This window comes from Phaseolus vulgaris, chromosome 5 (genome assembly GCF_051622355.1).
Source record: "Phaseolus vulgaris cultivar YP4 chromosome 5, ASM5162235v1, whole genome shotgun sequence".
NCBI classification, from domain to species: domain Eukaryota; kingdom Viridiplantae; phylum Streptophyta; class Magnoliopsida; order Fabales; family Fabaceae; genus Phaseolus; species Phaseolus vulgaris.
Window position 1 is genome coordinate 40,147,966 of NC_143502.1, and position 12,188 is coordinate 40,160,153.

Genomic DNA, 12,188 nt, shown 5'->3' on the forward strand with positions numbered 1-12,188 from the left:
AAGATTCTGATCGGTCAATATTGTAGATCTCGCTGTCAGGAGTCCAATGGTGGACTCTGATCGTCAAACAGAGGAGCGAGGAGGTCAGGATTGTAGAGAGAAGGCAGAGGAAAGGAAAAAGGAGTTTTTAGAATGAAACCTGAATAACTAAATTTCTATTTATATAGCCTTTTCACTTTAATAATAAAATATTCATGTGCCATTTTAATTGTACCATTTCTACTCTAAGACTATTTTTCTCGGTCCCTTACCGATAGAATCTCATAGATAGTTTATTCATGTTTACGTAGGTTGTTAAATTTTGTAATCTTTAAATTAAATTGTCATGCTATGTATTTTCCTTAATGTCAAATTTTAATGTTCTTCCGTTTTAACTTTTCGATTAAATTTTTTTAATTTATTAAAAATTCAAAATAATTTTATTATATTAAAACCCAAAAAGTTATATTTAATTTTTTAATTATATATAAAAAATTAGGTTATTTTTAATTATATATAATAAAAATTATTTTCTGAAAACTTATTTAGTTAAATTTTTTATAAAAATCTAATTTTCTTTTATTATATATATATATAAAGTTATAATAGTAAATTAAATTTATCTAATTTTCTATTATTATTATTATTATTTTAAATACTGAAATTTAATTTTCTTTAATTATATACAAAATAAAGTTATAATAATAAATTAAATTTCTAATTTTATATTATTTTTATTTTAAATACTAAAAAATATACATCAAAATTATTATATATTAAAATATTTAAAATACAATTATTTTTAATTTTATATATTATTATATATAAATGTAGGTTGAAATCATATTTTCCAATATAAGATTTTTTATTATTATTTTTTAAAATATTTAATATGTTAAAATGTATTTTATCTAAATCAAATGTGATTGGCGATTTACCCATTGCGAATAAAGAATTTACCCATTTTTGGAATATAAAAAAAAATACACTACTTTTTGAGAAACAAACCGCACATAGACCTAAAACGTCCGTTCGTAGGAGAATTCGAAAATCAGTCTCCCACCACATACTCACCACATCTGCATTCCTACCGCGTGAACCGCCACACTAACCCATTCTCCATCTGCTGCTCCACATAACCTCCTTCCGCCTTTGCTCTACCACGAAATCGTTTCTCTGCAAGGTAGGTTTTGCGATTTCGTTTCTCTATTTTTTTGCCCAAACTGCATACCGATTTTCTGCGAAATTTCGTTATGCGCATGGTTCTGAGTTTCTGCTAGCGCGATTTCGTTCCAGTTCTCCATAACTCGAGTGATGGTAGGTTGGATTATCGCAGGATCAGGATCAGTTCTTACATAATTTGCAGATAGGTTTCTGTTTATTCTATACATTAGATCAACAATCTAGTGGTTTGTAGGATTATAACCCTGTCTATATTATGTTTATGATCTTCTTTTTGTGTAACACTCTTAGATAAATTGCATCTGTTCGTATGTGTATAGTTTTGAAATGGCTCACCTTTCTGATGTATGCTCATGTGAGATGTATGGTTATGTGGGAATTTTTATCAACCATCTGCTATAACCAGACCACATTTACTGAAACCTTTATTAAATTTTTAAAGAGAATTTCTTGAATTGGTTCAATGTGACCACCGGCATTATATTGGCAAAGCAAGTTACCAATGTTTATGTTTGTTTGGTGAACTTGATTTTGGTCTTTAATTGATTAATTTCTTAAATTGCAACATTTCAAAGAATATTTAGAAAACTATCAGTTTTACAAGTAATTTGTTTTTGTCTTGAATTGAATTTGGCAAAAGGTTTAAATCTCACATTTGAAAAGTAGCAGCATCTCCTGTACATGATACTACGACTTACTTCGCAAAGAGTTATCAGATTGAAATTCTGGTGTCTAACTTCTTTCATTAATTCTCTCTGCTAGACTTGTTATAGGATTTTCTTTACATACTGAACTTTATTTTTGAAGTTTTGGTTTTCAAAATTGAATGTCTATCTTCCCTGTTGATTAATGGATGACTAACTGTATTGTCTGCATGTATTTGTTGTTTTCACATATATAAATGTTTATGCGTACAGAAGGGTCATCATGTCTTCTTTCACTTGTTGAAAATCTCTTTTTTATCCATTTTCTCCTGTAAACCTTTCTCAGCTGTTCCTCTCACTGAAAGCTAAAGATTTGACCAAATTCTTTCCAATTCCCGTTCTGTCTCTTTAGTTTATTATTATTTGTATATTATTCTAATTCACTAATTAATTAGCAAGATTATGAGCATATCTTGTGGTAAAAGTGAAAGATGATCACAATAATTACAAATTACTGGTTTGGATTGGATTGGATGGCAGCCATACACCACCATTAAGGGTACCAAAGTGATATTCTTAAATCAGATGTCACAATCAAGGTCCCTTAAACTTGCTGCGATAGGATTCTTCAGGAGCCATTTTACTTCTGTTCTCTGTCATGCAAAGTTTTTGTCTCATGTCACTGTTTACCTCTTTCTTTTCCTTTCTCAATTCCTTATTTTGTTGTTTGCCTATTGAATCTTCCAAACAAATTATTGCTCAAGATTCACTAACTTGTTAACACTTTTTTAAGTAAATACCCCTTGCTTGTAACATGAGCTATAATATGAAACATATTGGATGAAACTAATTACTTATGTCCATTAAGAAGTTCAGAAAGTATTATTTGCATACACTGATGTCTTTGCATACACTTTAATTGCTTTTATAATCTTTATTGGATTTGATCTTGCACCTTTCTTCTACAAAAGATAGTAATTTTCATGATATTAAACCAATTAACACCACCCTTCGGGTATGGAGTCATATTCACCATACCATCAAAGTCCAGAGTTTATTTATTATTATTTTACAATATTTAAATATTATTATTATTATTATTATTATTATTATTCGTTTTGTAATTGTGTGCTTTGTTTGATTAGAAACAGACCATCTTCCTTCCATGTTAATTGATAATTTGTTGAGTTACCAATATGTCAAGTTTGTTCACTATCTTTCAATAGTTGATAGATGTTCCGATATTTGATTTAAAAATAAATAAATTTGTTTTTAAATATTTTTGCATCAATTACCATTTTATAATATTTAATTGTTGGATAATGTTAAACTAATATTAAAAAAGTTGGGACCAAAATTTGCTGAGTTAAATGATAAGTTGCGGCCACTTATTGAAACAAATACATTATTGATGTTCTCTTTCTTTGTTTCTTTTTATTTAAAGGGGCTAAACATTCCTTTTCTATTAGGGCCCATATTGTGGGTCATCTGTGTTCCACATTCAAGCCCAAGTATGATAGGGTGCAGAAAGTCTTACTAAGCCCAAAATCTTTAATATAAAATAGGGCTCCTTCTCTCTGATTATGAATTTTGAGTTCAACCGCTGAATTGTAATTGGAAGCATCAATTTAAGCTCCATTGCGTTCAATTTTGTTTTATGCAGTTTCTTTCCCGCAATCTTTATACTGTTGAGATATTGAATTTTTTTGCTTTATTACCAATTTTGGCTTCTATTCATGTCGTAGCTTTCTTTTGAAAAATTTATGGAATGTAGTATATTCCTTCTCAGACTGATTGAAAAGGCTTTTTTAATTAGTTTGTTGGGTCGGAATCGCTTAACACTGAGCCGGTGAACATTGAAAGTAAATTATGCCGAGTAGGAGCAATGTCAAAACTCCAAAGATGGATGGGAACAACTCAAGTTCGAGCTTTGCCTCTCTAGAAAATAAGTATGCAACACTCTCCCCTTATTTTGCGACTATATAGATGTATGTATGAATTCCTATATGGCTCAACCTATAACTTGTTAATAGTTTGTGACTTTTGTTCAGTGTTCTGTTGTTAATGTTTTGTTGTTTATTTTTATTATAAATTCATTTTTAAAATTCTATTGCAGTTGTTATGAAGGAGAGCGTCTCACCAATATGCTCCAATCGATCCGTAGGTAAGATACATTTTTTCACATCTTATTTAGTTTATTATTCTTCAAACGTGATTTGATCCACAAGACCATTGTTGACTGAAGTTGAGGCGGTGGCCCGAGAGAATTTTAACCGTTTAAAGAGAGAACTACTCAACTACTTTTCACTTGATCTGACCTTATTCTGTTGAACAGGGAGATCCAATCTGCAAAAGTTTCAGATGGAAATTCCTTGCCAGAGAAAATATGGTTAAAGGTTAGGTTTATGAAACTTTGGACATTTAGATATGTTTATCAGGAAACATACATTCTCATGTAAAATTTCTATTGCTTCTTGCAGCAACAATTTTCTATCGGGGTCAATGATGTAACTCGTGTCCTTGAGCGCATGAAACCATACACTGAGTTAGAAAGGTCAGATCAGATCTTTCCTTTAAGAAGCAACAACAATAAAGGATCTTCAGTTAAGCTTCAGGTTGATTTCCTCTGTTTTACCTTTATAGGGGCTGCAACTAGCCAACCACGAAAAATTAGATTCTTTGTTTATGTTGATTCCTGCAAATTCTAATGGTTAGCCTCAATATTGTTTGTGCAGGCTGTGCTGGTAGCTTCTGACTGTAATCCACGATGGTTGACGAAGCATCTGCTAAGTTTGGCTTCAACCAGGAATGTGCCTCTGATCTTTGTTAGAGATAATAAACACGGTTCCTTGAGACTAGGTGAACTTGTTCAATTAAAAACTGCCATTGCTATCGGAATTAAGGTGAGATCTTGGCATCACACTACGTCTATATCATGTTTCTTTCTGCTATTTTTATAAAAATAAATAAAAGATGTTCTAAGTTTTTTCCCAAATTTTTTTGGATCTTGGTAGTCGGAGTCTGACTGTTCTCCATGTTTCAATGAATGCAGATTAAAGAAAGCAGCATAAATAAAATTATTGAGGAGGTTATTCAAGATGATAGATTTGAACTTCCACCTAACGGTCAAACTTCAGCAAAAATGTTTTGATGTGTGAAAGGATTTCTGTCACAAATGTAATTATTTTGTTACAGATGTCATTTAATCATAATATATTGGATTTATAAACAATACTATTGGTCTCACTCTTAATGTCGTTATGTTTTTCTTACTTGGGAATGGGGATGAAAATGCAGTAGAACGTTCCCTGCTCCAACACCAGAAGAAAGTGCAAATGGAGATGTTTCCTACAATGTAACATACCATACATATGCCTCAAATTAAACACAAAGAAAAAGGACAATTACATGTTGAAGAAAGTGAAAAGAGTTGTGTTATATACCATTCCACCAGTGGCAAATTTAAGGAGCAAGCAAGCAACCACAGAGCCAGAGCCAGCAACTGAGTAATCCATAATGTGGCCTCCAACAAAGGCACTGAAACTGATAGCAGGGTTCACATGACCACCAGAAATGTTTGCACCAACTGAGACAGCAACAAAAAGTGCAAATGCATGTGACAGTGCCACTAAACCTGCTGGTGTTGTTGAATCATTGTTTGTGAGTTTATCTGCCAAATACATGTTTAATATTCATGCATTCTCATTGTTCAGAATAACATCAACCAATTATATATAAACTATGATATGCATGATTTTGAAAATAGTTTTTAAAATTATTTCATGCGTGTTCCTATCATTGTCGTGCTTACCCAAGCGCAAAGTTCCAATGCGAAGGAACATTGTTAACAATTGTGTGTAATTTGGATTTGGTTTACATCCTCGAAAAAAAGTTATTAAAAAAAGTTCCAATGCGCAAGGTTGCATACACTTATTTTTTTTGTTTTTCATTTTACTCTTATAATAACAACCTTTTATTCTATTAAATTATTCTGGACATTTCGTAATTTCATAGATAACAATTTTCAAATTGATTTAAGAAACATTTTTTAATTTCTTTCTACTTGGTCCCTATTGAATATGAATATCTCTGGATAAACTCACATACCCACAGTACTTTCCACTTTCATTCTCACTCTTCTTTTTCTTTCTATGTTTTGATTAATCTTTTTAAAATGCTAATTTAACCTGTCTTATATCTTATGAAATTCTAATTGAAGTTTGTGAGTAGATGGAGGGGAAGGACTTAACATATCATTCCATTAATATATCTTTATTGATTGATTTATGCATTACTCTTTAAAAATGGATGTCAAAATGAAAGTTAAGAACGAGATCTATTATCATTTTCTGCACGTTCTCGGAAGTTTAAAGTAGGTGAAAAGTCTCTTAATTTATGGCCTATCATACAATTTGTTATATAAATAGGTAAATGTTCTTTTCCATTATGGATAGTGATGGTATGACCAATCATTGTATGTATGCTCTGGACCAAGTGAATATTATATCTTTTTTCGCTTTTATGTTAAGTAAAGATTATTATTTTGTACTCAACGTGTCCATTGAAAAGAATGGAAAAGGTTAGAAGATAGTTTTTGGTTCAAGATCTCCATTCTGAGACTTTGGTTCATGTTACACGTAATAAAATAAACAATGTAAGTAATAAGAGCAAATACTTACCCTATCTTATTCTATTATTATTACATAAACAATAAATTGTATGGAACATACAAAAATATTATAAGGTCTCTTTTCTTTCCTTTTTTATTCTTTTAAAATTCTGTAAGTTCCTATCATAATCTTCACTGTAATTTCAGGCAGAAAAATATTCTGGTTCCATATATGAATCAAACAAGATGGTTGATACCATTTTATTAGGTTTGTTTAATATGAAACATAATATTTCATTAGGTTTGTCTAATTAGTATTTTAGTATAAATATAATCACATTCCTGAACCAGATGCAGTAAATCTTTAGTTATTTCAACTGGATAGAATGTCATGATGTATGAGAAATGTTGTGTTCATTATAAGATTATGCTGCAAAGTTATTTTGCCAAGAAGACCAGTAATAAATTATGTTTATTTAAATATATAGTTTATTTAAAAAGATGAAATAATAATTTTATTAAAATTAATTATTTAAAAAATATATATATTTTTAAAGGAGAAATTAAAAAAGAGTTTTAACTTAGCATAACTACTACTCATCAATAACAATTAAATATAAATATAACTTTTAGAAATTGAGAGAAAATGATGAAGGAAAATGGAGAGAGGAGTAAGTCTTGATGAATAAAAGAATTTGTTGAATTTAGATTTTGCAGTGTTACGAAAGATATAGTTTAGAACTAGCAGGATAAAATATAATGGTATGGATAAATTGGAAAAAAAATACAATTTTGATACAAATAAATATTTTATTATTGAGGTTGATAGTAAGTTAATAGTGATATTCCTAAAATTATTCATATGTTTGTTTTAAAATCTTCTAACTAATTTATCTTTTATTGCCTCAAACTTCACAAAATCAAGCTCATCCATATCACATTATTTATCCACTTCATATAATATTTTACTCCAAAATTCATATTTCATTTATATATTCCACAATGACTAATGAAGCAATGATACTAGTAACCACAAAGTAATATAATATTTGATATTGTGGTACAATTATACTATGTGAGTATGGACTAAAAAAAACTCCACAAGTTTTACTTCTAGATTGTACTGTCAATAATACAAATTTAAGTTTTGTAATGAATTATGAATTGTCCAATTTAAAAGTGAAAATCAACTTTTGGATTGTTCAATTTGAATGTAAAAATAGTATTTTGAATTGTAAAATTCAGAAACTAATTTTTATTTTCAGTTTGCTTAATTTAGAATACTATTATAATTTTTAAATTGAACAATCCAAAATTCACAAATATTTTACATTTAAAATTTCAAATTGTATAATCTACAAATAAAAACTGTTAAATTAAACTACAAACTTACATTCTCTTCCTTTATTATCTTCACTTTACCACAAATAATGGTAACCAATATCCACTCCACATTTCTAACATCACCACCAAACACCATCACAAATATGAAATGTGTACAAACACTTCAAGAAGTCACAACATCACAACACCAAAACCAACAATCTTCTCCATTACCATTTAATACTACAAAGACAAATTTATAATTTAAAATTTATAGAGGTGCATGTGAAAATTATGGGGTAGAGAAAGAAATGACCTTGACTGGGATGGTGTTTAAAGACAGCAAAATTAGTCCAAATGACAAAAGAGTGTGCACAAGAGGAGACTACTTGGGCTTTATTATGGCCCATCTTGGAATATCAAATTATATGGGCAGTTTATTCCTGCACCCCTACATTTTTCTTCCTGCACCCCACAAGGTTACGCAAAGACAAAAGTGTCCCTATATAAATTGTACATTTTTTTTATATTCCGGATTATGAAATCTTGTATATTTTTGGATTGGCGCTTCTGGTAAATTTTCGGATTTGCGCATCTGGCAATCTCACAGATTGATGCTTCCGGTAGTACATGAATGATAGTGTTAATCCAAAATAAAAAATGAAAAATATTCTTAATTGAAAAAACCATTCCGGATCCGTCAATCCGTAATTCAAAATATGCATTCCAGATTCAGAAATCCATAATTGAAAAAAATCATTCTGGATCCACCAATCTGTAATAGAAACTAGGCTTCCGGATTCAGCAATCCGGAAATCAATAATTTATGTTGCTACTGAAACACCCCTCATTCGGAATGTAACATGATTCACTTCCGGATTGATGAATCCGTAGCACACTTCCAAATTCCGAAATTGTAGAAGTCAGTTTCGGAATTTACAAAATTGTGGAAGTGCAGGAACAAAAATGTAGAGGTACAGAAAGAAACTGCCAATTATATGTTGTCATCTCCACAAAACATTGAAAAGGGTATTCACAACTTGCATCAGTATTGGTTAGGAGGTGTGATAGAGACAAGCACAACATTTATTAAGTGACCTTGTTACAATAAATATGCACCAAAACAAAATTCCACACATACTTACATTAAAAAAGAAAGAATACAAATAATAGATATGAGATGTTATGTTACAACAACCAGCCAAAAAAATAAATGTTTTTTACTCTAAAAATGCCACGCTGGAATAACACGGCATTATGAAACTTTTCAAATTTAATTATTTATATTTTTCGTTAAAAATAAATTTAAATAATAAAATATTTGTTATATTTTCATTACTATTATAATTTAAATTTAGATATGAATACTATACATATATAGTAGAAAATAACACTTACATTATCTACTAAATATAATCTCATTATCTTTTGATAAGAAAAACACTGCAACGAATTATTACAATAGGATAAAAATGAACTCGCATAAACAATTTTCATGGATATAATCTTTATGAATTGATATAAGATGTTATATATATTGGTAACGTAACCTTTTCTTAATGATTTTTTACAGTATATATTTTTATCAATATGACTGTTAAATTATGTGATATCATTTTAGTAACAGTGGTTCATAGATCATTCAGACATTTAATCTAATAGTACATAATTACATATTTAAACATTATATTAATGTTAAATAAAATTGGAACAGTAAGTGTATATATTAGATTAGATTATATGATAAAATTTAATACGTATACAAATTATTAAATGTGTCATCTTATTGTACATGTTCATTGGTTAAATTAATTTATATGTTATCTTATTTAATATATGGTATGTGAATTTAACGAGAGGGTGTAAATAGTATAAGATTATATGATTAAATTTGATCTTTAATTTAGGTTTGATATAGATACAAAATGGCCTAGTATATATTAGAGGTAAAAACAAATGGAAAGGAACACAATTTATTAAATAAAAAGTTCTTATAGAAATTTCAAAAAATAAGATTTTTTTTACTTTATTTTTTTAATATAACTCATATTAAACTTGTGTTATCACATGAAAAATAACATAAAATTAAAAACAAAAATAAAAAATACTGAAGGACTAAACTAAACTCATGTTAAAAATAAAAACATAAAACATTACAAATTCTAAAAACAGTCTAATCAATACACCATCATTTATCTTTAACAATGTTAATAAAATTCTATGACACTATTGCAAATTACTATTATTACTTTTTCTTAATTTGACCTGCTTTATAATCTATTTTATTGATTTTCACTCTAACTTTAAAAAAATATATCGGTTTATGAAGATTTAAATTAATTCATCATTTTCACTTAATTCTTTCTTATTTTTTTTGCAAAAACAAATTCTTTTATCTTTCTTTCCCACCTTTCAAAGTTGTAGTTTGACTCTCTTTTACTTTTTTTCTTTGTGTTTTTTTCTTTAATAAGTGCAATCTAGTTAGAAAGTATAATGGTACAAGAATGGTGAATTATAAGTCAATTAAGGGGGTTTGGTGTGTTTTGCTTTTACTTTTTGTTCTCACTTTTTTTAAGTCCACAAGTCATCTTAACTTAAGAGAAGCTAATGGAAAAGGCTTGTATGAATTAAATTTGCCCAACAAGACACCTAATATAATCTTTTTTTTTTGCAATACTATCAACAAAAAAATTGTAGTAATTATAATGTATATATAACATACTAAAACTGTATATTTAATTAAACAACACGTGTCGCACAATAAAACTTACATTTATCTAAAAATGAAGTAATTTAATATTTGCCTTTAACATAAATAGTGTTTGGATATTTCAAAATGAATAATATTTTTCCTTGTTTTACCATCATTCATAAATAATTTATTTGGATACGAATTAAAATAATGACACAGCTAGTAGAGTACAAGTTCATGTTTACATAGTAATTGAAGCATAAAATATAAAAAATAATCATTTAATATTATACAAACATTTTTCACATACAGTGATATAAATATTTCTCTTTTATGTATAAACAATAAAAAAAGCATGAGATGAATCCAAATTATCTAGCCTTGTAAATAAAATGGAAATATAAAATATATAACTTTGATAAAATGATTTAGTTTTGAATTATAATAAATAAACCAGTAATATTTAGTTTTTAATTAATTTATAAAATGTCAATAGTTATATATTGAAAATATATTTATAAATACTCATGATAAATGCTAGAAACTAGTTGAATTAATTTTAGAGATTTTTTTTTAATTAAGATGTTGAATGGGAGTTGAAACAGAGCAGAACTTTAGTAGATGAGGGTCAATTTTATATTATTTGTTATATGCATTTTTTAAAGATCTTTCTTATCTTATACAAAATTTTAGTTTACAAACAAATTTGTTTTAAAGTTTATGTTGTAATAAAAACCTTCGAAAAATTAATAAACATAATGCAATTTTGTCTAAATAAGTGTATTAGTAATTATAAGTGTGTCATATATATGTATTATTGGCTTATTATATAATTACGTATTTATAATATAACATAATAAATTACTATTTAAAAATCTATTTTTATAAGACTTTTTAATAAAGTATACATTCATCTTTCAAAATATTTATAGTTTGACATTTCATGTTTGTCAATATGCTTGATAAGAAAAATAATAAATATAAAACTTTAATACACTAATAAATTGAACATAATAATAATTCAATATTTTTTTAATTTATAATTATGTAAAAAGACTTTCCTTATAAGTTTTAAAGGTTTTTTTAATGACCTAAAATATAACATTTTTAATCAATATTGTTTGAATTAATAGATGGAAATTAAGAAAGTGAAGTGTAGCTGTTTGGATTTGGTAAAAAAGAGTATAAATAAATGATAAATACATGAAAAGTGGTAATTTATTTAAATGAGTAGAAATGAGTTGATTTTTTTTTTCATTGATGAAAATGTCTTTGTCTTACATGAGTTTATATGCCATGTATTCAACTATTAATTTTTCAGTACATAATTAAAGAAGATTTGTAAATAAATATATGTATCTAGAATTAAAAATAAATAGTTAAATAAAAAAAATTCGAAAAAACAAAACTTTTCCCATCAAACCATTTATATCAGTTTTAGAAATATTGAATGAAAAGGGCTCTACATAGCTACCCATCCTTATAAATTTTTAATAATGTAAAATTTAATATTTAATAGTATATGAAAACTAGTTGTTTAGAAACAAATAAAAAATAACCTCTGTTAAAATAAAGAATGTTATAGTAACGTATCAAATTATTTATTATAATTAATAAGTATCAGTTTTTAAATATTTTAGTATTACATAAACAGAGCTTTAATTTATATTTTTAATATTTATTGACCATTTTAGTATATAAAATTAACATCAATAATAGGTCATTGTTTCAAATAGACTTGGTTTAACTTTTCTTAATT

General features: G+C 27.5%; 2 protein-coding genes across 2 annotated transcripts; one reads left to right on the top strand and one right to left on the bottom strand.

Moving 5' to 3' along the window:
- Window positions 1-974: 974 nt before the first annotated feature.
- On the top strand, window positions 975-5,583 carry LOC137817038 (Ribosomal protein L7Ae/L30e/S12e/Gadd45 family protein). The gene is made up of 8 exons (XM_068620251.2): window positions 975-1,162; window positions 3,622-3,754; window positions 3,922-3,969; window positions 4,141-4,201; window positions 4,286-4,420; window positions 4,541-4,708; window positions 4,858-4,982; window positions 5,103-5,583. Exons 2-7 carry the CDS (start codon window positions 3,675-3,677, stop codon window positions 4,954-4,956), a joined length of 591 nt encoding a protein of 196 aa, XP_068476352.1. The 5' UTR covers window positions 975-1,162; window positions 3,622-3,674; the 3' UTR covers window positions 4,957-4,982; window positions 5,103-5,583.
- LOC137817056 (aquaporin TIP1-2) lies at window positions 5,064-5,488 on the bottom strand. Its single transcript, XM_068620280.1, has 2 exons — window positions 5,249-5,488; window positions 5,064-5,153 (listed from the first exon to the last, which is right to left on the bottom strand). Exons 1-2 carry the CDS (start codon window positions 5,486-5,488, stop codon window positions 5,064-5,066), a joined length of 330 nt encoding a protein of 109 aa, XP_068476381.1.
- Window positions 5,584-12,188: the final 6,605 nt, after the last annotated feature.